At 37.7% G+C, this 20,143-nt stretch overlaps 4 protein-coding genes across 4 annotated transcripts; 2 read left to right on the top strand and 2 right to left on the bottom strand.

Moving 5' to 3' along the window:
* Positions 1–12,366: 12,366 nt before the first annotated feature.
* On the bottom strand, positions 12,367–12,846 carry LOC108016745 (uncharacterized). Its single transcript, XM_017083486.4, has 2 exons — positions 12,641–12,846; positions 12,367–12,571 (listed from the first exon to the last, which is right to left on the bottom strand). Exons 1-2 carry the CDS (start codon positions 12,678–12,680, stop codon positions 12,420–12,422), a joined length of 192 nt encoding a protein of 63 aa, XP_016938975.2. The 5' UTR covers positions 12,681–12,846; the 3' UTR covers positions 12,367–12,419.
* A 367-nt stretch (positions 12,847–13,213) lies between these two features.
* Positions 13,214–13,778, bottom strand: LOC108016708 (uncharacterized). Its single transcript, XM_017083434.4, has 2 exons — positions 13,620–13,778; positions 13,214–13,553 (listed from the first exon to the last, which is right to left on the bottom strand). The coding sequence occupies exons 1-2, from the start codon at positions 13,657–13,659 to the stop codon at positions 13,336–13,338; spliced, it is 258 nt and encodes an 85-aa protein (XP_016938923.2). The 5' UTR covers positions 13,660–13,778; the 3' UTR covers positions 13,214–13,335.
* Positions 13,779–15,323: 1,545 nt separating this feature from the next.
* On the top strand, positions 15,324–17,272 carry Muc4B (Mucin 4B). The gene is made up of 2 exons (XM_017083380.4): positions 15,324–15,511; positions 15,570–17,272. The coding sequence occupies exons 1-2, from the start codon at positions 15,460–15,462 to the stop codon at positions 16,868–16,870; spliced, it is 1,353 nt and encodes a 450-aa protein (XP_016938869.2). The 5' UTR covers positions 15,324–15,459; the 3' UTR covers positions 16,871–17,272.
* Positions 17,273–18,602: 1,330 nt separating this feature from the next.
* Positions 18,603–19,531, top strand: Femcoat (femcoat). The gene is made up of 2 exons (XM_017083382.4): positions 18,603–18,756; positions 18,853–19,531. Exons 1-2 carry the CDS (start codon positions 18,645–18,647, stop codon positions 19,380–19,382), a joined length of 642 nt encoding a protein of 213 aa, XP_016938871.3. The 5' UTR covers positions 18,603–18,644; the 3' UTR covers positions 19,383–19,531.
* The last annotated feature ends 612 nt before the right edge of the window (positions 19,532–20,143 follow it).

Consider the following 20,143-nt stretch of genomic DNA (forward strand, 5'->3'; position numbering starts at 1 on the left):
AAAACACGATGCACCCCCTACAAAAAATTCGAAAATGGGTCAAAAAATAAATTTTCTTAAAAATGATTGGGATCGTTAGCATGGCTAGCAAGCTGTTCAAAACAGTAGGTCTTTTTGCTGTACGCCTTGATTTGGCTAAACTACGGCTGAAAAACGGGAAAGAAAAATCGAATTTTTGACTAAAAAGTGAATCTCGTCATTTTGACCAAAACCGTATTCCCATTTTTTCACCCTAAAAATTGAGTTTTTTGGCTGCTATAACAAAACTAATCGTCAGATCGAAGAATGCCATACCTCGTTGAACTCGTTGTTTAATTTCCAATCCATTGGCATTAAAACCTGAAAATTTTTGATTTTTGTCATATTTTGCAAAAAAACACGATGCACCCCCTACAAAAAATCCGAAAATGGGTCAAAAAATAAATTTTCTTAAAAATGATTGGGATCGTTAGCATGGCTAGCAAGCTGTTCAAAACAGTAGGTCTTTTTGCTGTAGGCCTTGATTTGGCTAAACTACGGCTGAAAAACGGGAAAGAAAAATCGAATTTTTGACTAAAAAGTGAATCTCGTCATTTTGACCAAAACCGTATTCCCATTTTTTCACCCTAAAAATTGAGTTTTTTGGCTGCTATAACAAAACTAATCGTCAGATCGAAGAATGCCATACCTCGTTGAACTCGTTGTTTAATTTCCAATCCATTGGCATTAAAACCTGAAAATTTTTGATTTTTGTCATATTTTGCAAAAAAACACGATGCACCCCCTACAAAAAATCCGAAAATGGGTCAAAAAATAAATTTTCTTAAAAATGATTGGGATCGTTAGCATGGCTAGCAAGCTGTTCAAAACAGTAGGTATTTTTGCTGTAGGCCTTGATTTGGCTAAACTACAGCTGAAAAACGGGAAAGAAAAATCGAATTTTTGACAAAAAGTGAATCTCGTCATTTTGACCAAAACCGTATTCCCATTTTTTCACCCTAAAAATTGAGTTTTTTGGCTGCTATAACAAAACTAATCGTCAGATCGAAGAATGCCATACCCCGTTGAACTCGTTGTTTAATTTCCAATCCATTGGCATTAAAACCTGAAAATTTTTGGTTTTTGTCATATTTTGCAAAAAAACACGATGCACCCCCTACAAAAAATCCGAAAATGGGTCAAAAAATAAATTTTCTTAAAAATGATTGGGATCGTTAGCATGGCTAGCAAGCTGTTCAAAACAGTAGGTATTTTTGCTGTAGGCCTTGATTTGGCTAAACTACGGCTGAAAAACGGGAAAGAAAAATCGAATTTTTGACTAAAAAGTGAATCTCGTCATTTTGACCAAAACCGTATTCCCATTTTTTCACCCTAAAAATTGAGTTTTTTGGCTGCTATAACAAAACTAATCGTCAGATCGAAGAATGCCATACCCCGTTGAACTCGTTGTTTAATTTCCAATCCATTGGCATTAAATTCTGAAAATTTTTGATTTTTGTCATATTTTGCAAAAAAACACGATGCACCCCCTACAAAAAATCCGAAAATGGGTCAAAAAATAAATTTTCTTAAAAATGATTGGGATCGTTAGCATGGCTAGCAAGCTGTTCAAAACAGTAGGTATTTTTGCTGTAGGCCTTGATTTGGCTAAACTACGGCTGAAAAACGGGAAAGAAAAATCGAATTTTTGACTAAAAAGTGAATCTCGTCATTTTGACCAAAACCGTATTCCCATTTTTTCACCCTAAAAATTGAGTTTTTTGGCTGCTATAACAAAACTAATCGTCAGATCGAAGAATGCCATACCCCGTTGAACTCGTTGTTTAATTTCCAATCCATTGGCATTAAAACCTGAAAATTTTTGATTTTTGTCATATTTTGCAAAAAAACACGATGCACCCCCTACAAAAAATCCGAAAATGGGTCAAAAAATAAATTTTCTTAAAAATGATTGGGATCGTTAGCATGGCTAGCAAGCTGTTCAAAACAGTAGGTATTTTTGCTGTAGGCCTTGATTTGGCTAAACTACGGCTGAAAAACGGGAAAGAAAAATCGAATTTTTGACTAAAAAGTTAATCTCGTCATTTTGACCAAAACCGTATTCCCATTTTTTCACCCTAAAAATTGAGTTTTTTGGCTGCTTTAACAAAACTAATCGTCAGATCGAAGAATGCCATACCTCGTTGAACTCGTTGATTAATTTCCAATCCATTGGCATTAAAACCTGAAAATTTTTGATTTTTGTCATATTTTGCAAAAAAACACGATGCACCCCCTACAAAAAATCCGAAAATGGGTCAAAAAATAAATTTTCTTAAAAATGATTGGGATCGTTAGCATGGCTAGCAAGCTGTTCAAAACAGTAGGTCTTTTTGCTGTAGGCCTTGATTTGGCTAAACTACGGCTGAAAAACGGGAAAGAAAAATCGAATTTTTGACTAAAAAGTGAATCTCGTCATTTTGACCAAAACCGTATTCCCATTTTTTCACCCTAAAAATTGAGTTTTTTGGCTGCTATAACAAAACTAATCGTCAGATCGAAGAATGCCATACCTCGTTGAACTCGTTGTTTAATTTCCAATCCATTGGCATTAAAACCTGAAAATTTTTGATTTTTGTCATATTTTGCAAAAAAACACGATGCACCCCCTACAAAAAATCCGAAAATGGGTCAAAAAATAAATTTTCTTAAAAATGATTGGGATCGTTAGCATGGCTAGCAAGCTGTTCAAAACAGTAGGTATTTTTGCTGTAGGCCTTGATTTGGCTAAACTACAGCTGAAAAACGGGAAAGAAAAATCGAATTTTTGACAAAAAGTGAATCTCGTCATTTTGACCAAAACCGTATTCCCATTTTTTCACCCTAAAAATTGAGTTTTTTGGCTGCTATAACAAAACTAATCGTCAGATCGAAGAATGCCATACCCCGTTGAACTCGTTGTTTAATTTCCAATCCATTGGCATTAAAACCTGAAAATTTTTGGTTTTTGTCATATTTTGCAAAAAAACACGATGCACCCCCTACAAAAAATCAGAAAATGGGTCAAAAAATAAATTTTCTTAAAAATGATTGGGATCGTTAGCATGGCTAGCAAGCTGTTCAAAACAGTAGGTATTTTTGCTGTAGGCCTTGATTTGGCTAAACTACGGCTGAAAAACGGGAAAGAAAAATCGAATTTTTGACTAAAAAGTGAATCTCGTCATTTTGACCAAAACCGTATTCCCATTTTTTCACCCTAAAAATTGAGTTTTTTGGCTGCTATAACAAAACTAATCGTCAGATCGAAGAATGCCATACCCCGTTGAACTCGTTGTTTAATTTCCAATCCATTGGCATTAAAACCTGAAAATTTTTGATTTTTGTCATATTTTGCAAAAAAACACGATGCACCCCCTACAAAAAATCCGAAAATGGGTCAAAAAATAAATTTTCTTAAAAATGATTGGGATCGTTAGCATGGCTAGCAAGCTGTTCAAAACAGTAGGTCTTTTTGCTGTAGGCCTTGATTTGGCTAAACTACGGCTGAAAAACGGGAAAGAAAAATCGAATTTTTGACTAAAAAGTTAATCTCGTCATTTTGACCAAAACCGTATTCCCATTTTTTCACCCTAAAAATTGAGTTTTTTGGCTGCTTTAACAAAACTAATCGTCAGATCGAAGAATGCCATACCTCGTTGAACTCGTTGATTAATTTCCAATCCATTGGCATTAAAACCTGAAAATTTTTGATTTTTGTCATATTTTGCAAAAAAACACGATGCACCCCCTACAAAAAATCCGAAAATGGGTAAAAAAAAAATTTTTCTTAAAAATGATTGGAATCGTTAGCATGGCTAGCAAGCTGTTCAAAACAGTAGGTCTTTTTGCTGTAGGCCTTGATTTGGCTAAACTACGGCTGAAAAACGGGAAAGAAAAATCGAATTTTTGACTAAAAAGTTAATCTCGTCATTTTGACCAAAACCGTATTCCCATTTTTTCACCCTAAAAATTGAGTTTTTTGGCTGCTATAACAAAACTAATCGTCAGATCGAAGAATGCCATACCTCGTTGAACTCGTTGTTTAATTTCCAATCCATTGGCATTAAAACCTGAAAATTTTTGATTTTTGTCATATTTTGCAAAAAAACACTATGCACCCCCTACAAAAAATCCGAAAATGGGTCAAAAAATAAATTTTCTTAAAAATGATTGGGATCGTTAGCATGGCTAGCAAGCTGTTCAAAACAGTAGGTCTTTTTGCTGTAGGCCTTGATTTGGCTAAACTACGGCTGAAAAACGGGAAAGAAAAATCGAATTTTTGACAAAAAGTGAATCTCGTCATTTTGACCAAAACCGTATTCCCATTTTTTCACCCTAAAAATTGAGTTTTTTGGCTGCTTTAACAAAACTAATCGTCAGATCGAAGAATGCCATACCTCGTTGAACTCGTTGATTAATTTCCAATCCATTGGCATTAAAACCTGAAAATTTTTGATTTTTGTCATATTTTGCAAAAAAACACGATGCACCCCCTACAAAAAATCCGAAAATGGGTAAAAAAAAAATTTTTCTTAAAAATGATTGGAATCGTTAGCATGGCTAGCAAGCTGTTCAAAACAGTAGGTCTTTTTGCTGTAGGCCTTGATTTGGCTAAACTACGGCTGAAAAACGGGAAAGAAAAATCGAATTTTTGACTAAAAAGTGAATCTCGTCATTTTGACCAAAACCGTATTCCCATTTTTTCACCCTAAAAATTGAGTTTTTTGGCTGCTTTAACAAAACTAATCGTCAGATCGAAGAATGCCATACCTCGTTGAACTCGTTGATTAATTTCCAATCCATTGGCATTAAAACCTGAAAATTTTTGATTTTTGTCATATTTTGCAAAAAAACACGATGCACCCCCTACAAAAAATCCGAAAATGGGTCAAAAAATAAATTTTCTTAAAAATGATTGGGATCGTTAGCATGGCTAGCAAGCTGTTCAAAACAGTAGGTCTTTTTGCTGTAGGCCTTGATTTGGCTGAACTACGGCTGAAAAACGGGAAAGAAAAATCGAATTTTTGACAAAAAGTGAATCTCGTCATTTTGACCAAAACCGTATTCCCATTTTTTCACCCTAAAAATTGAGTTTTTTGGCTGCTTTAACAAAACTAATCGTCAGATCGAAGAATGCCATACCTCGTTGAACTCGTTGATTAATTTCCAATCCATTGGCATTAAAACCTGAAAATTTTTGATTTTTGTCATATTTTGCAAAAAAACACGATGCACCCCCTACAAAAAATCCGAAAATGGGTAAAAAAAAAATTTTTCTTAAAAATGATTGGGATCGTTAGCATGGCTAGCAAGCTGTTCAAAACAGTAGGTCTTTTTGCTGTAGGCCTTGATTTGGCTGAACTACGGCTGAAAAACGGGAAAGAAAAATCGAATTTTTGACAAAAAGTGAATCTCGTCATTTTGACCAAAACCGTATTCCCATTTTTTCACCCTAAAAATTGAGTTTTTTGGCTGCTTTAACAAAACTAATCGTCAGATCGAAGAATGCCATACCTCGTTGAACTCGTTGATTAATTTCCAATCCATTGGCATTAAAACCTGAAAATTTTTGATTTTTGTCATATTTTGCAAAAAAACACGATGCACCCCCTACAAAAAATCCGAAAATGGGTAAAAAAAAAATTTTTCTTAAAAATGATTGGGATCGTTAGCATGGCTAGCAAGCTGTTCAAAACAGTAGGTCTTTTTGCTGTAGGCCTTGATTTGGCTAAACTACGGCTGAAAAACGGGAAAGAAAAATCGAATTTTTGACTAAAAAGTTAATCTCGTCATTTTGACCAAAACCGTATTCCCATTTTTTCACCCTAAAAATTGAGTTTTTTGGCTGCTATAACAAAACTAATCGTCAGATCGAAGAATGCCATACCTCGTTGAACTCGTTGTTTAATTTCCAATCCATTGGCATTAAAACCTGAAAATTTTTGATTTTTGTCATATTTTGCAAAAAAACACGATGCACCCCCTACAAAAAATCCGAAAATGGGTCAAAAAATAAATTTTCTTAAAAATGATTGGGATCGTTAGCATGGCTAGCAAGCTGTTCAAAACAGTAGGTCTTTTTGCTGTAGGCCTTGATTTGGCTAAACTACGGCTGAAAAACGGGAAAGAAAAATCGAATTTTTGACTAAAAAGTGAATCTCGTCATTTTGACCAAAACCGTATTCCCATTTTTTCACCCTAAAAATTGAGTTTTTTGGCTGCTTTAACAAAACTAATCGTCAGATCGAAGAATGCCATACCTCGTTGAACTCGTTGATTAATTTCCAATCCATTGGCATTAAAACCTGAAAATTTTTGATTTTTGTCATATTTTGCAAAAAAACACGATGCACCCCCTACAAAAAATCCGAAAATGGGTAAAAAAAAAATTTTTCTTAAAAATGATTGGAATCGTTAGCATGGCTAGCAAGCTGTTCAAAACAGTAGGTCTTTTTGCTGTAGGCCTTGATTTGGCTAAACTACGGCTGAAAAACGGGAAAGAAAAATCGAATTTTTGACTAAAAAGTGAATCTCGTCATTTTGACCAAAACCGTATTCCCATTTTTTCACCCTAAAAATTGAGTTTTTTGGCTGCTTTAACAAAACTAATCGTCAGATCGAAGAATGCCATACCTCGTTGAACTCGTTGATTAATTTCCAATCCATTGGCATTAAAACCTGAAAATTTTTGATTTTTGTCATATTTTGCAAAAAAACACGATGCACCCCCTACAAAAAATCCGAAAATGGGTCAAAAAATAAATTTTCTTAAAAATGATTGGGATCGTTAGCATGGCTAGCAAGCTGTTCAAAACAGTAGGTCTTTTTGCTGTAGGCCTTGATTTGGCTGAACTACGGCTGAAAAACGGGAAAGAAAAATCGAATTTTTGACAAAAAGTGAATCTCGTCATTTTGACCAAAACCGTATTCCCATTTTTTCACCCTAAAAATTGAGTTTTTTGGCTGCTTTAACAAAACTAATCGTCAGATCGAAGAATGCCATACCTCGTTGAACTCGTTGATTAATTTCCAATCCATTGGCATTAAAACCTGAAAATTTTTGATTTTTGTCATATTTTGCAAAAAAACACGATGCACCCCCTACAAAAAATCCGAAAATGGGTAAAAAAAAAATTTTTCTTAAAAATGATTGGGATCGTTAGCATGGCTAGCAAGCTGTTCAAAACAGTAGGTCTTTTTGCTGTAGGCCTTGATTTGGCTGAACTACGGCTGAAAAACGGGAAAGAAAAATCGAATTTTTGACAAAAAGTGAATCTCGTCATTTTGACCAAAACCGTATTCCCATTTTTTCACCCTAAAAATTGAGTTTTTTGGCTGCTTTAACAAAACTAATCGTCAGATCGAAGAATGCCATACCTCGTTGAACTCGTTGATTAATTTCCAATCCATTGGCATTAAAACCTGAAAATTTTTGATTTTTGTCATATTTTGCAAAAAAACACGATGCACCCCCTACAAAAAATCCGAAAATGGGTAAAAAAAAAATTTTTCTTAAAAATGATTGGGATCGTTAGCATGGCTAGCAAGCTGTTCAAAACAGTAGGTCTTTTTGCTGTAGGCCTTGATTTGGCTAAACTACGGCTGAAAAACGGGAAAGAAAAATCGAATTTTTGACTAAAAAGTTAATCTCGTCATTTTGACCAAAACCGTATTCCCATTTTTTCACCCTAAAAATTGAGTTTTTTGGCTGCTATAACAAAACTAATCGTCAGATCGAAGAATGCCATACCTCGTTGAACTCGTTGTTTAATTTCCAATCCATTGGCATTAAAACCTGAAAATTTTTGATTTTTGTCATATTTTGCAAAAAAACACGATGCACCCCCTACAAAAAATCCGAAAATGGGTCAAAAAATAAATTTTCTTAAAAATGATTGGGATCGTTAGCATGGCTAGCAAGCTGTTCAAAACAGTAGGTCTTTTTGCTGTAGGCCTTGATTTGGCTAAACTACGGCTGAAAAACGGGAAAGAAAAATCGAATTTTTGACTAAAAAGTGAATCTCGTCATTTTGACCAAAACCGTATTCCCATTTTTTCACCCTAAAAATTGAGTTTTTTGGCTGCTATAACAAAACTAATCGTCAGATCGAAGAATGCCATACCTCGTTGAACTCGTTGTTTAATTTCCAATCCATTGGCATTAAAACCTGAAAATTTTTGATTTTTGTCATATTTTGCAAAAAAACACGATGCACCCCCTACAAAAAATCCGAAAATGGGTCAAAAAATAAATTTTCTTAAAAATGATTGGGATCGTTAGCATGGCTAGCAAGCTGTTCAAAACAGTAGGTCTTTTTGCTGTACGCCTTGATTTGGCTAAACTACGGCTGAAAAACGGGAAAGAAAAATCGAATTTTTGACTAAAAAGTGAATCTCGTCATTTTGACCAAAACCGTATTCCCATTTTTTCACCCTAAAAATTGAGTTTTTTGGCTGCTATAACAAAACTAATCGTCAGATCGAAGAATGCCATACCTCGTTGAACTCGTTGTTTAATTTCCAATCCATTGGCATTAAAACCTGAAAATTTTTGATTTTTGTAATATTTTGCAAAAAAACACGATGCACCTACAAAAAATCCCTACAAAAAATCCGAAAATGGGTCAAAAAATAAATTTTCTTAAAAATGATTGGGATCGTTAGCCTGGCTAGCAAGCTGTTCAAAACAGTAGGTCTTTTTGCTGTACGCCTTGATTTGGCTAAACTACGATTAAAAAACCGGAGATAAATTGAGTTTGTTTGACTAAAATCTCAATTCCACTCTTTCGCAATAAAAGAACTGTCTTTTGGAAGCCATTATGGAAGTAAAGGTCAGATTGAAGAGTGTCATACATCGTTGAGCTCGTAGTTTGATTTGCAATTTAATGGCATTCAAATCTGAAAAATAAGTAAATGCGAAAGCGAGTCAGTTAACCTTACATTCAGACAGAAATTCATGAGTTCTTAATGTATACATTAGACTAGGTATCGTGTTATCTTTACCAGAATCCCCTCCTTAAGTTAAGCTAATCTGGCTGCCAATTGCTACAGATTTTGCCCTTTCAGTATCGACATTTGCATAATCAGAGCAAAATTCGAGCGCAGCCATAGGAGGAATCGGTGTGCAGTGGGTGTTTGACTTTCATTATGGCCCTCCAGCAGCTTTAGGACTTCCCAATCACAAGGGCCAACTTGCCAGGACTCGAGTGTATCAATTCGGGCGATGCCTTCATTTATTCCATTTTTTCTCTTTTTTGCTCTGCCATTAGCAGGCAACGTCAAGCTGTCAGACAGTCGAAAGAAGCCCTTTTCGATGGGGTTTCGTTTCGGGATGGTCTTTGTTTTGCTCATCGAGAGAACATTTTATTGCTTTATGCGTTTAATGAAGTGTTGCTGGGCACGGAGGCACTCAAAATCTACGACCCTTGGGACCCAGACAGCAACCCTTCGCTTTCACTTTTGGAAACGGGGCTCCAAGACAGCAAGCAGGCAGCATATCAAACATTTCTGACAGTCTATGACATTTGCCGGAGGAGTGACTGTGACTCACTGACTGACTGACTGACTGATTGACTGACTGACTGACTGGCTGATTGACTGATTGATGGACCGTCGACTGCCTTCGCAACCAAGCAACCGAGCAAGAAAGACCGGTGTCACTCACTCACCCACGATGCTCGCATGTAATGCATAAAGAATGAAGCTTAAATAAAAGTTGGGAGATGAGAAATAGGATTAACTTGTCACACAATTGAATTTAATTTTCATACACAACGAGGGCGGGCGAAAAAGCATCTGGAAAACCCGTCCAGACATTGGACCCCCAACCCCTCCACCATCTCTCTTCGCTTTGGGGAATATATAGACATCGACTCGGCTCGACTCGACTCGAAAAATGCTTTTGTGGTAATCCCCTGCTGAAGCCGATTCGGGGTTTTTGTAATGAAATTACACGAGCCTCAGATTTGTCAAAGCAATCAATACACCCGGATGTGCAGTCTTCGAATGAATGGACTCCCATTGGATGGGCAGAGATCCTTGATGAGCCTCTGCCATTGAGCCCACGTTGGGAATAGTGGGGCTAAAATAGCTAACAGAAAAAGTGTATTTAGTCTTCAGGGAAATTGAATAGATTCTGTATGATCTGGGCTTGAAACAAATTTTTTGGATTGGTGGAATATATTGTAAATCTTAAATATACATTCTGAAATGAGATCTATAGGTAAACAAATGTTTTCTTTATTAATCTGTTATAGAAATGTTAATAAATGTGTATATATTATAAAAATATTACTTAAGAAAAAAAAAGAATTGAAGAAAGAACATACTTTCGTGAAGAGTATTCATTTTTGTGATGAAAAGTTTGAAATCGCTTTCTTCGCTAACTTTTGTCTCTTTAAAGTTGGTGTATTTTTTTTGAGGAAACCGTAAAGTTGTACTACAAAATGTGCTCCTTCCTCGAAGGTGACTTCCCCCGACCATCCTCGAACCCAACTCAAAGGCTCCTTTGACAAGTCCCCATTCGCCTTTCATTATGCACATCATCCATCAATTAATTGACTGCACTCCATCGCCATCGCCTCATTGCGTATGCCGCTCACACGCCGCTTGTATCTTTGATTAGCGAAAACAAAAGCGAAAGAGTGACGGGAGTTCATTAACTGTCACACAAATGTGGCAATGGCAGGATGCAAGTGGAGTGGGTGGGGGTTAAAGGACACTGGGTGGGTGATGGTGGTGGTGTTGGTGGTGCAGCACCCCATTCTATCCATATGCTAGCACTCACCACTCCGATCCTTTTGGTCGGTCCAACTTAATTAAATAGCAACAGATTCGAGGGGGCGGAATCCTTTTGGTCCTAGAAGTTAGCCAACAATCACATCCTCGCTTACCTACACACGGAGAAAAATTCAGGATACATAAGACGTATTTATATAAGTTAAGAAAATATATTACAAATTAAATACCAAAATGAAAAAAAATAAATTAAATAAATATTGGTGCATATACAAAGACACATTTATTACCAAAAACCATTGGAATAAAATAAACAAGAGTTGCATTTGAATAATGGCTACATAAATCATTATTGCTTATCATATAAATTAATTAAATTTTAATGCTGTGTTAATCTATTATTTATATCATAAAATATCTTTTAGGTCCTTTAAATGAAAACAACAATTAATTACAAATTGCCTTTGGCTAATTGCTACACTTAATCAAATTTTTTATATTAAATGCAAATTGTAAGTTATTCGAACTTCCATCTAAAGCTTAAAATGGCACTTTCTTTTAGCACTAATGTTCCTGCAAAATGGCACAGACTCTGCTTGATTTTCACAGAAAATGTGCAGCCTCCTCTGGGAGAAGAGTATCCTTCGATATCCTTTTTTCGCGGTGCAGACCCTCAATACCACCGTGGTGCACATAAAAGTTTCTAATCCATTTGCCCGATACTTATGCACGCCTGCACTCGGGGGATTAATAAGTGTGACTGTTTGTAGTGCCACCCCAGCTCCATATATCCATCTCACAACCTCCATCTTCCCGGTTTCGGATCGGGATCCGGATGGCTTGTTTCAACCACCGCCACCGCTCGACTTTGCAGCCAAATCAATTTCAACTGTCAACTGTCAATCAGGCCGCAATTCAATCACGCAACGTCCTCGGAGAAAATTCTCAAGTTAGAGTTCCAGTTCTTCGGCGCGACGAAGACAAACTTTAAGGAGAATTGGGCACACACCACAACACTTGCCTGAATTATTCAAAGGCATCGAAATCGATGGAAATGGTAAAACCCCTGCCCCAAAAAAAACCAACCCACATGGGTTATTAATGTTTTGACTCCAAAAGGCGGCGAGTCACGACCAAGAGTCACAAACATTTGTTCAAGAGATTTTTATGAATTACATCGTTTTCTTGAGGGGTGGAAGGGCGGAGGGATTGTACACAGATTTTTATTGGTATTATTGCCATTTACAACTCGGCACCCGTTCCGTTTCGACCTTGCATATGCATTACTTACCCCACAACCCAATCGCCGAACCGGTCTGGAATCCCTGGTAAATTTCGCAGTCAAGACACATGTCACGTACTTTTCCCGTAATTATGGCAAACGTGAGAAATTTCGTTAAGATTTTCTTAACACATTTTCTTCTGCATATATGTGTATGTATTTGCCGGGGCTGTGGCATAATTTTAGGCATTTTCCCGGTGGCTTTTGGCCCAGTCGTGCGGTACAGTCACCACAGGCATATGGTGACCCAAAAAAATACCAGCTACAAAGATATTGCCCCATGGGAGATATCAAGAAAGACTCTTCAAAGGTAAAACCAAGTCCCAATTGGTTTTTGAAATAAGGAGATATAAGTAGTACTGGTTTAAAATATTTTTCATTTATTTATTTCATATTAAAAATACTACTTTGTGACTGCAAGTTGTTGCAACTGCTTCATTAATATGCTGATTAATTCATGAACCTTGGCAACAAAATCCTTGATCAGCCGCCTTCTCTCCGATGAGTTCACATTCGGGGATTGACTGGGCGAACTCCAGGCCGCTGCCATTATCACTATTTTAAATAATAACTCAAAAGGTTAAAGTTTCCTTTGTCAGCTGGCAGAGAGATAAAATAACTTACCAAAAAGCAGGGCAATGAACAATAACTTTTGGGCTGACATTGCGGAACTGAGCTCTTTTCAGGCACTGAGCCCTACATAAATAGTCCGAAACTCGGTCCTACGTGGACTTCAGAGCCTCGTCAGCTCACGTAGCTGAGATTAATTTCCACTTGGGTTTTGCATTATGTAAGGCCTGAGCTTTTCATGGGATTGAGTTAGGCTCGAAGATTTTTAAGGGAACTTAAATTTACGCCGAACATAAACTATGTTCGGTTAAATTTTGTTAAAAGGATTTATATAAAACGATTTTGAATGTCCTTAAATTCTAAAAAAAATACTTAAAGGGTTCCTTTTTTAATAAGCTTGTACATTTAAAAAAAATTAAAAAAGGTACTTGAGCCTTATAAGCTGAGCGTTATAAGTCTTATGGTCTGTGTAAGAATTAACTGTCTTATTAATTATAGCTCATATATATTAAATGAAATATTTATATAAATGATTTTAAAACTAAAAAACTAAAACCAACCTATGATTAAAAGATTATAGATGTTTTTAATTAATTTTGAATCCATGGTACTTTGTTGATAAACATATTTTTTAAATGCTCAAAATGTTACTTTATTTTCAATTGAAATTTGACAAATTATTCTAAATTTAATACGCTTTCAAACATTTTAAAATCTTGACAAGAAGTCTCCTAAAGGATAGCGAGGTTTTAGCCGGTAAGTCCTGAAACTGGTTCCAAAACTCCGTGCTGGCCGCCAGTCAGCGAGGGGACTACGGATCCAATGGCGCCATTGGCAAGTCCACCACCAAGTCCACCGGTAGCTCCACCGAGAGCTCCCGTAGCTAGAGGACCAACTGCTCCCAATGGTCCACCACCGATCAAATCGAGGCCACCAGGACGAGCATCAATGGTGCCCAGGTAGCAGGCTATAGAAATAAAAAATAATTGTATTTAACAAAATTGTTATCCTGTTGGTCAATGGGACTACACACCGCACACAATGAGGGCCACGACGATTGATTTGTTGAACATTTTAGTACGGTTTGGATGTATCGACTACTTGACTCAACTCGATGGACTTCGATTTTTATAGCGCTCGGGCGGAGAACTTTCGTGGGCTTTGCTCACGTTCTGGCTATCACTATCTAGAGCGTGCTTTACGATTATCACGGGTTCGGAATTGCTGCTATATAGTACTATATACTACATATTACGTCATATGGCATCTAGTCTTTAAATCGGCTTAAACTGCACTGCAAACATAACATCATTTAAAAATAAAATTTTAATTTAAAGATACATATGTAACTCTCTTTAGTAATTTTTAAACATTCCAAAATAGATATATCTATTCTGGTAAAATATATTTTGCATCGACATGCATTAAAAAACATTTCGCAAAATAAATTTTCTTTGATTTTGTTTGTTTTTCCCTGATCTTGCTCTTTTTGTTCCTTGTGTAAAAAGATTTAAAATACATTTTCTAATTTACTTTATAAACTGGGGTGGAAGCCCTTAATAAATACTCTTCCCATATTTTGTTTTCACTTTTTATTTGCATTCTGTTTTCATAATATTTCGCAATTCGCCTCTCATCACGTTCCAACTAAATAATTACATTTGTAAGCTTTCGAAGGGGGGGGCTTGGAATGACATGTAAATACATAATTAAAATTCTGCGTTAAGTTTCTTTTTATGGCACCAACAATTAAACAATTTCCATTGCATTCGTCGCTTGTTATCAGAGATAATCGGATGCTGTAATATCTGTTTAAATCGCGTTCCATTTATTCATGTTTTTATTGAATCACTTTTTATTTCTCACAATTAACTGGAATTAGTAAAAGTATTTTGGTTGGGCATAAACGGATTGCCTCGTTAGTTAAAAGTGTTTTATCCGGAAATCGATTTGTGCAAACGATTATAAGTTAAATAGTTTTTTCTTTCATTTAAAGCCAAATAATGTCATTTGCAAATGTTTTTCGTTTCGTTCGTCCAACCCCTTTAATTAACTCATTTAAGCATTTATTTTAAATAACAAAAATATCTATGATTTTAACTAATAACAGACTGTTGGTTAGTTCATGTGCTTTTAAATTAGACTATTACTTTTGTTTTTTATAAATAACTGATATTTTAATAACTCTGTTTAAGGCGGGCTTAAAAAATATGTAAGAATTATAATTTATATATATAATAAAAATAATACAAATAATTTAAATACTCAGATTGAATGACTTGTAAATAAATACATTAATGAACGCAACAAAACGCATCGTACTTCAATACTCAGATCTAAATTCATTAAAGAACGCATTGAAACGCATTGCCCTCAGAGGCTGTTATCTATTTGTTGGGTTTTGACCAACTGTTCTCGAAGTTGTCCAAGATTACGTGCCCGGTTGTTAATCGCATGCAAGATGCATCCGGTTGCTATGCATCTGCTCGTAGTACATATTTTAAAGCGTTCAACAAGTGTAAGCCACTTCCGGAGACGGAATTCAGATGCCGAATCAGAATCAGAGTCAGAAGGCGCCAAAATATAAATCCGGGGAATGAGAGTGAGAGTGAGTGGCAACAGCTGGGCCATCGAGATTGGAATCGACTGAAGACGCGATAAGTTAATCGGCAATCGCACGTACGGAGCACACGTTTCCGGACGTGGTGCCAGTGGCCATCGATATAAAGCTGGACCATCTGAGCACTCAGAAAATCAGTTCAATTAGCCAAATTTATAGAGCAGTACGCCCAGTCAGAGCAGCAACACCAAAGACTTAAAGGCTTCCATTTAGGGCTAATTAAGGAAACGGAAAGGAAAGCAGCACGTCGACAATGCTGCCGTCACGTAAACATTTAATTGCCTTCGTTGTGGTGACAACATTAGGTAATTAGTGGTGGCTCACATGACTTCAACTTGGATGCTAATTTCTCGCCCATTTTAGTCGGCCTAACAGTGGGTCAGGAGTCCACATTTCTGGCCTCGATCACCAGTTCGAACAACACGCTTCAGTCGCCGAATGGAACGAGCGTCAACGAGACCATTTCGATTAATATCAGCGAAATAATAGTAGCTGCCGAGGCGGCATCAAATGCCACAGATTCCTCTAGTACTACAGCATCTCCTTCGACGACTACAGAAGACACATCTACATCAACAGCAACTTCTGCAACATTAACGACTGCAACAGCAACATCTACAACAACAACAACAGTACCAACAAGCACCACATTAACAAGTTCAATAACCACGAAAGCAACAGTTACCACAACCACAGACACATCAACAAGCACACAGTCGACCATAAGCACCACACCCACTACCACAAACAGCACTCCTACAACAACAAACACGCAAGCTTCAACAACCACACAATCTCCCACAACAACACTGCAAACCGTAACAACAACTACTCAGACTTCAACAGCAACACCATTATCCACAACAACAATCACACCAACAACAACACCACAATCCACAGCAACAACCGCTCAAGTTCCAACAACTGCTCCACAATCCACAACAACAACAGCACAAATTTCAACAACAACGCCACAATCCACAACCCAAACTACTACAACACCCACATCAACAACAACAACTCAAGCTTCAACAACAATAACACAATCTGCTTCCACAACTGCACAGCCTTCAACAACGACACCACAATCTACACCTACAGCCACTCAAAGTTCAACAACAACAGCACAGCCCACAACAACAACAATACAGTCCTTAGCAACAACACAGCCCACAACAACAACATCACAACCCACAGCAACAACTTCACAGACCACAACATCAACCACTCTAGCAGCAACAACCAGCACAGAAGCTTCCACCACAATTTCAGATAGCGCTACAATTTCAACAACAATTGCTGATAGCACCACCATTTCAACAACATCGACTAGCACAACACCACTTGCTTACACCGTTTACACCGTTGAACCTTACCCGAATATTTTTGGCCGATTGAATGAGATTGGCAAGCCCCAGCGAAAACTGCGCAAAGGTCGTCGGGGCAGGAGACCCCGTCGCCGCACGACCTTGGCACCGCTGACCTCTAGCAGCTCCACCAGCACCACAACAACAACAACAACCGCCAGGACGACGCTGAGTGGCTTTGATGACTTTAGCGAGGACTATGAGGATCTTGTCCTGAACTCGAACAATGTACTGGAACCATTTCCGCAATTGCCTCTCGATCTCGGAAATATCGACAACAACAGGATTTACAAGTAACCGATTGGTTGCACCATCCTCCAGGAGACTGAGACCAATTATTGGAGTCCCATATTCGTTAGTTTAATTTAGTTATTAATTTCAAATAAAAATATTCTTTACAAAATGTCATTCCCATCGCCATCTATTGTGTCACGTGTTGATATCAGAACTATTTGTGCAAAGATATCAGTGAACTGTCATAAAAAGGTGATGGGTGTTGCCAACTTTCTTATCATATACTTGCGCTAAGAACAAAGAGCTATTTGATAATTCAATGAATTTACGTCATTTATATCTTTATTATTATCAAAGCAGAACTAATTTACATTAATGTTCGTATAAATATGTATTATTCGATGGTTAAATTCAGATCAGTTTAATAAAACCATTTTGTTTAGATTACCAATTTCCCTTCCCGAACCTTTGTGCCCACTCTATGTTTTAGCCTAAAGTCTCCGTTTTATGCAACACATTCCCAACTAGATAATCTCTTCACAACCATAGAAGATAATTATTTTTGTGTGGCAAGCTGACAACTCAACAGCAATACATTCCAATCTGGTGAGCCTCATTAACGTGGCAAGTTTGAGAAAGCAAATGGAGTAGGCGAAATGGTAACAGAAATCCCAACTCCGAAACTCGCAACCTGAAGAGAAAACGGGGGAGAAACTCATAAAACACAAACGGACAAACAGGCAAATAAACAGTTGGTGTGCAATTAATTTGGCAAACTGTTTGCCCGGCACAAATATTTGTACACATTGCAGAGTCAAAGGCTCCGGCTCCCCAGCTCCGGTTTCTATGGTTTCCCCGGTTACCATGTGCATGAGGCGCACTAAACAAATACAATTTAACTTCCACTTTCAACACATCAGCAAAAACATGCCGGTCCACCACCCACCCAGATAATGGTCGAGTCAATTAGCAGCGCCTGCTTTTCGCCAGTCGCCAGCCAGCGCATTAAAATCTTGGCCAGCATTGCCAAAGTCCCCCGAAAGTCTTTGCTAAATAACTGCCAGACTAATCAGAGTGACAGCTGACCAGGGGACCTACACTGGGCGAAAAGATTACATTGGAAATGGGCACAATAACAAGGGCTTGATATAGTCATCTTGAGAAGGTTAGCCTTTTAAAATCTTGAGAACTCTTAGGACATGAATGAACTTGTTCTACCATGTTTTATAATTCCCAACTAGTTTAAGTAGTAAATTTAAAAGTATTCTTCTTCTTAGTATAATCATCTTGAGGAGGTTAGCCTTTTAAAAATCTTGAGAAATCTTGGGACATGAATGAACTTGTTCTTCTATGTTTTATAATTCCCAACTAGTTTAAGCAATAAATTTAAATAAAGCCATCTATTAAAAAAATGTAAATAATAATGGTATATATTTTAAATTAATAATAATTTTCTTAATATTGATTAAAACCATAAACAAATCTTTAATAAATAAAGAACCAATTTTCTCACATTTTTTATAATTCTCAACGGGTTTAAGCAATAAGTTTTGAAATATTACCCCTAACTTCGCTAAAGTTTGAAATTTTTGTATTAAGAGGCTGTGTTAGTTATCTTCTTATTTTTTATTTGAGTCCAGAATATTGTTTCTTTCAGTGCAGGCCGAGCATTGAACCCAGTCGAAACCCAGTATCGCAGAAGGCCCAAATATGCCGCGAGCTTGATAGATTGCTCGTCCGAAATGCACGTGCTTATCGCAGGGGCCAGGCAGGCAGCACGTGCTCCCAGATGCAGTGGCTCGGATTTTCGGGTTATAAGTAGCCAGACCATCTGCTTATGGCCAAACAGAAACCAAGCGAGTCTCTGGACTTCAATCCAAGAACCAAAAGCCAAAAGACAATGCTGAGATTCGGACAACAACTAATGCTGCTGGCGATGGCCTGTTTGGGTGAGTTTTAACAAGGAGCCGCAAAGTGGAACAATGGCTCATAGCTCTGTCATATTTTGGGGCATGTAAAAAAACTAAAAAACAATCAAACCACAGCTCTGCAAACGGCCCATGGGTGGTTCTTGAAACTGCCCAAGCTGGAGGCGAAACTGGAGAAGGACGAGGCCATGCTGGACTGGTTGGAGGGCAAGAAGCAGACGGAGCTGCTCAAGAAGCTGGATTTCCTCAATTTGTTCACCGAGAAGGAGGAGGCCAAGCTGGAGAAGAAGGAGAACGAGTGGGAGAAGTTCAAGCAGTGGTGGGACGAGAAGAAGGAGAAGGAGTTGTCCTTCTTCGAGGCCAAGAAGGAGAAGGAGCTGGCCTTCTTCGAGGACAAGCTCTCGAAAAAGCTGGGCAAAAAGAGCAAGTCCAGAAAGACCACAGCGAAACCCTGCTATGGCTATGCCACCTCCAAATATTATTCTGAGGAGGTCACCGAAGCGGAGGAGCCGGAGTCTGAGGAAGTCACCGAAAAACCCTACCGAAAGAGCTACGCACCCAAGAGCTACGACAGACCCACCTATTCGGTACCCACAATCTACGATGTGAGAGACGATTCGGCGGAGGGGGCACGCTACTTTACCTGAAAGGACCAGGCTAATTGGCTCGGATGGTTGGTTGGTTGAATGGATGGACGGATGGATGGATATTTATTTATTGCATTTTGTTTGCTCTTTCTCATTTTGACATAATTACATTTTTAATAATATAATTAAAATTCACATAGCTGAACGAACGCCCTCGCATCGGTTTTTGGAGTTTGGTTTCGGGTTCGGGTTGGGTTTTTTGGTATGGCGCTTGTTGCCAGTCTTCAGCCCGCATATCATTTGCATATAAATTGAATTCCCCGCTTCAGTTCAGTTCGGTTTGGTTTCTTGTCTAGGATTCGTGTAGACAGCCAATATTTTATACATTTTATGTTTGCACTTGGGTGTGAGATGTGCGATGGGAGGTGTGAGGTGTGTGTATGTGGTTTGGATCCATCATGCCGCATACCAAAACAGACACTAGCTTCCGCATCCGCATCCACATCCGCGTCCGTATCCGCGTCCTGTCAGCAACACTTCATCCAAACTGTCAGCTGGTGGCTCAGTGACACATTGCGCCCATTATTTGCATAAGGGGGATTCGGGATTCAGGATGGGGATCGAGTGTCTTTGGCCCCACACCAAGTGGTTTATCCTGTCATTACAGGTGAGAGTTCAAAACGAAGTTTTAAAACTCAGGCCAAGTTCCTGCCCGGGCGTTAGTTCATTTTATTTATCTACTATTCATTAAGCAGTCTTTAAAAAAAGAATTTAAAAATATATATGTATATAAAACTAACATGGGCTTTACTTCATTGGGC

This window comes from Drosophila suzukii, chromosome X, assembly GCF_043229965.1.
Source record: "Drosophila suzukii chromosome X, CBGP_Dsuzu_IsoJpt1.0, whole genome shotgun sequence".
NCBI lineage: Eukaryota > Metazoa > Arthropoda > Insecta > Diptera > Drosophilidae > Drosophila > Drosophila suzukii.

Excerpts from the sequence above, each read along its gene's own strand:
- LOC108016745 (XM_017083486.4), bottom strand. The coding sequence starts at position 12,680 with ATGTCAGCCCAAAAGTTATTGTTCATTGCCCTGCTTTTTG. Across the intron at positions 12,572-12,640 it reads GTTCATTGCCCTGCTTTTTG|TGATAATGGCAGCGGCCTGG; the intron begins GTAAGTTATTTT and ends TATTTAAAATAG.
- LOC108016708 (XM_017083434.4), bottom strand. The coding sequence starts at position 13,659 with ATGTTCAACAAATCAATCGTCGTGGCCCTCATTGTGTGCG. Across the intron at positions 13,554-13,619 it reads CGTGGCCCTCATTGTGTGCG|CCTGCTACCTGGGCACCATT; the intron begins GTGTGTAGTCCC and ends TTATTTCTATAG.
- Muc4B (XM_017083380.4), top strand. The coding sequence starts at position 15,460 with ATGCTGCCGTCACGTAAACATTTAATTGCCTTCGTTGTGGTGACAACA. Across the intron at positions 15,512-15,569 it reads CGTTGTGGTGACAACATTAG|TCGGCCTAACAGTGGGTCAG; the intron begins GTAATTAGTGGT and ends CGCCCATTTTAG.
- Femcoat (XM_017083382.4), top strand. The coding sequence starts at position 18,645 with ATGGCCAAACAGAAACCAAGCGAGTCTCTGGACTTCAATCCAAGAACC. Across the intron at positions 18,757-18,852 it reads GCTGGCGATGGCCTGTTTGG|CTCTGCAAACGGCCCATGGG; the intron begins GTGAGTTTTAAC and ends ATCAAACCACAG.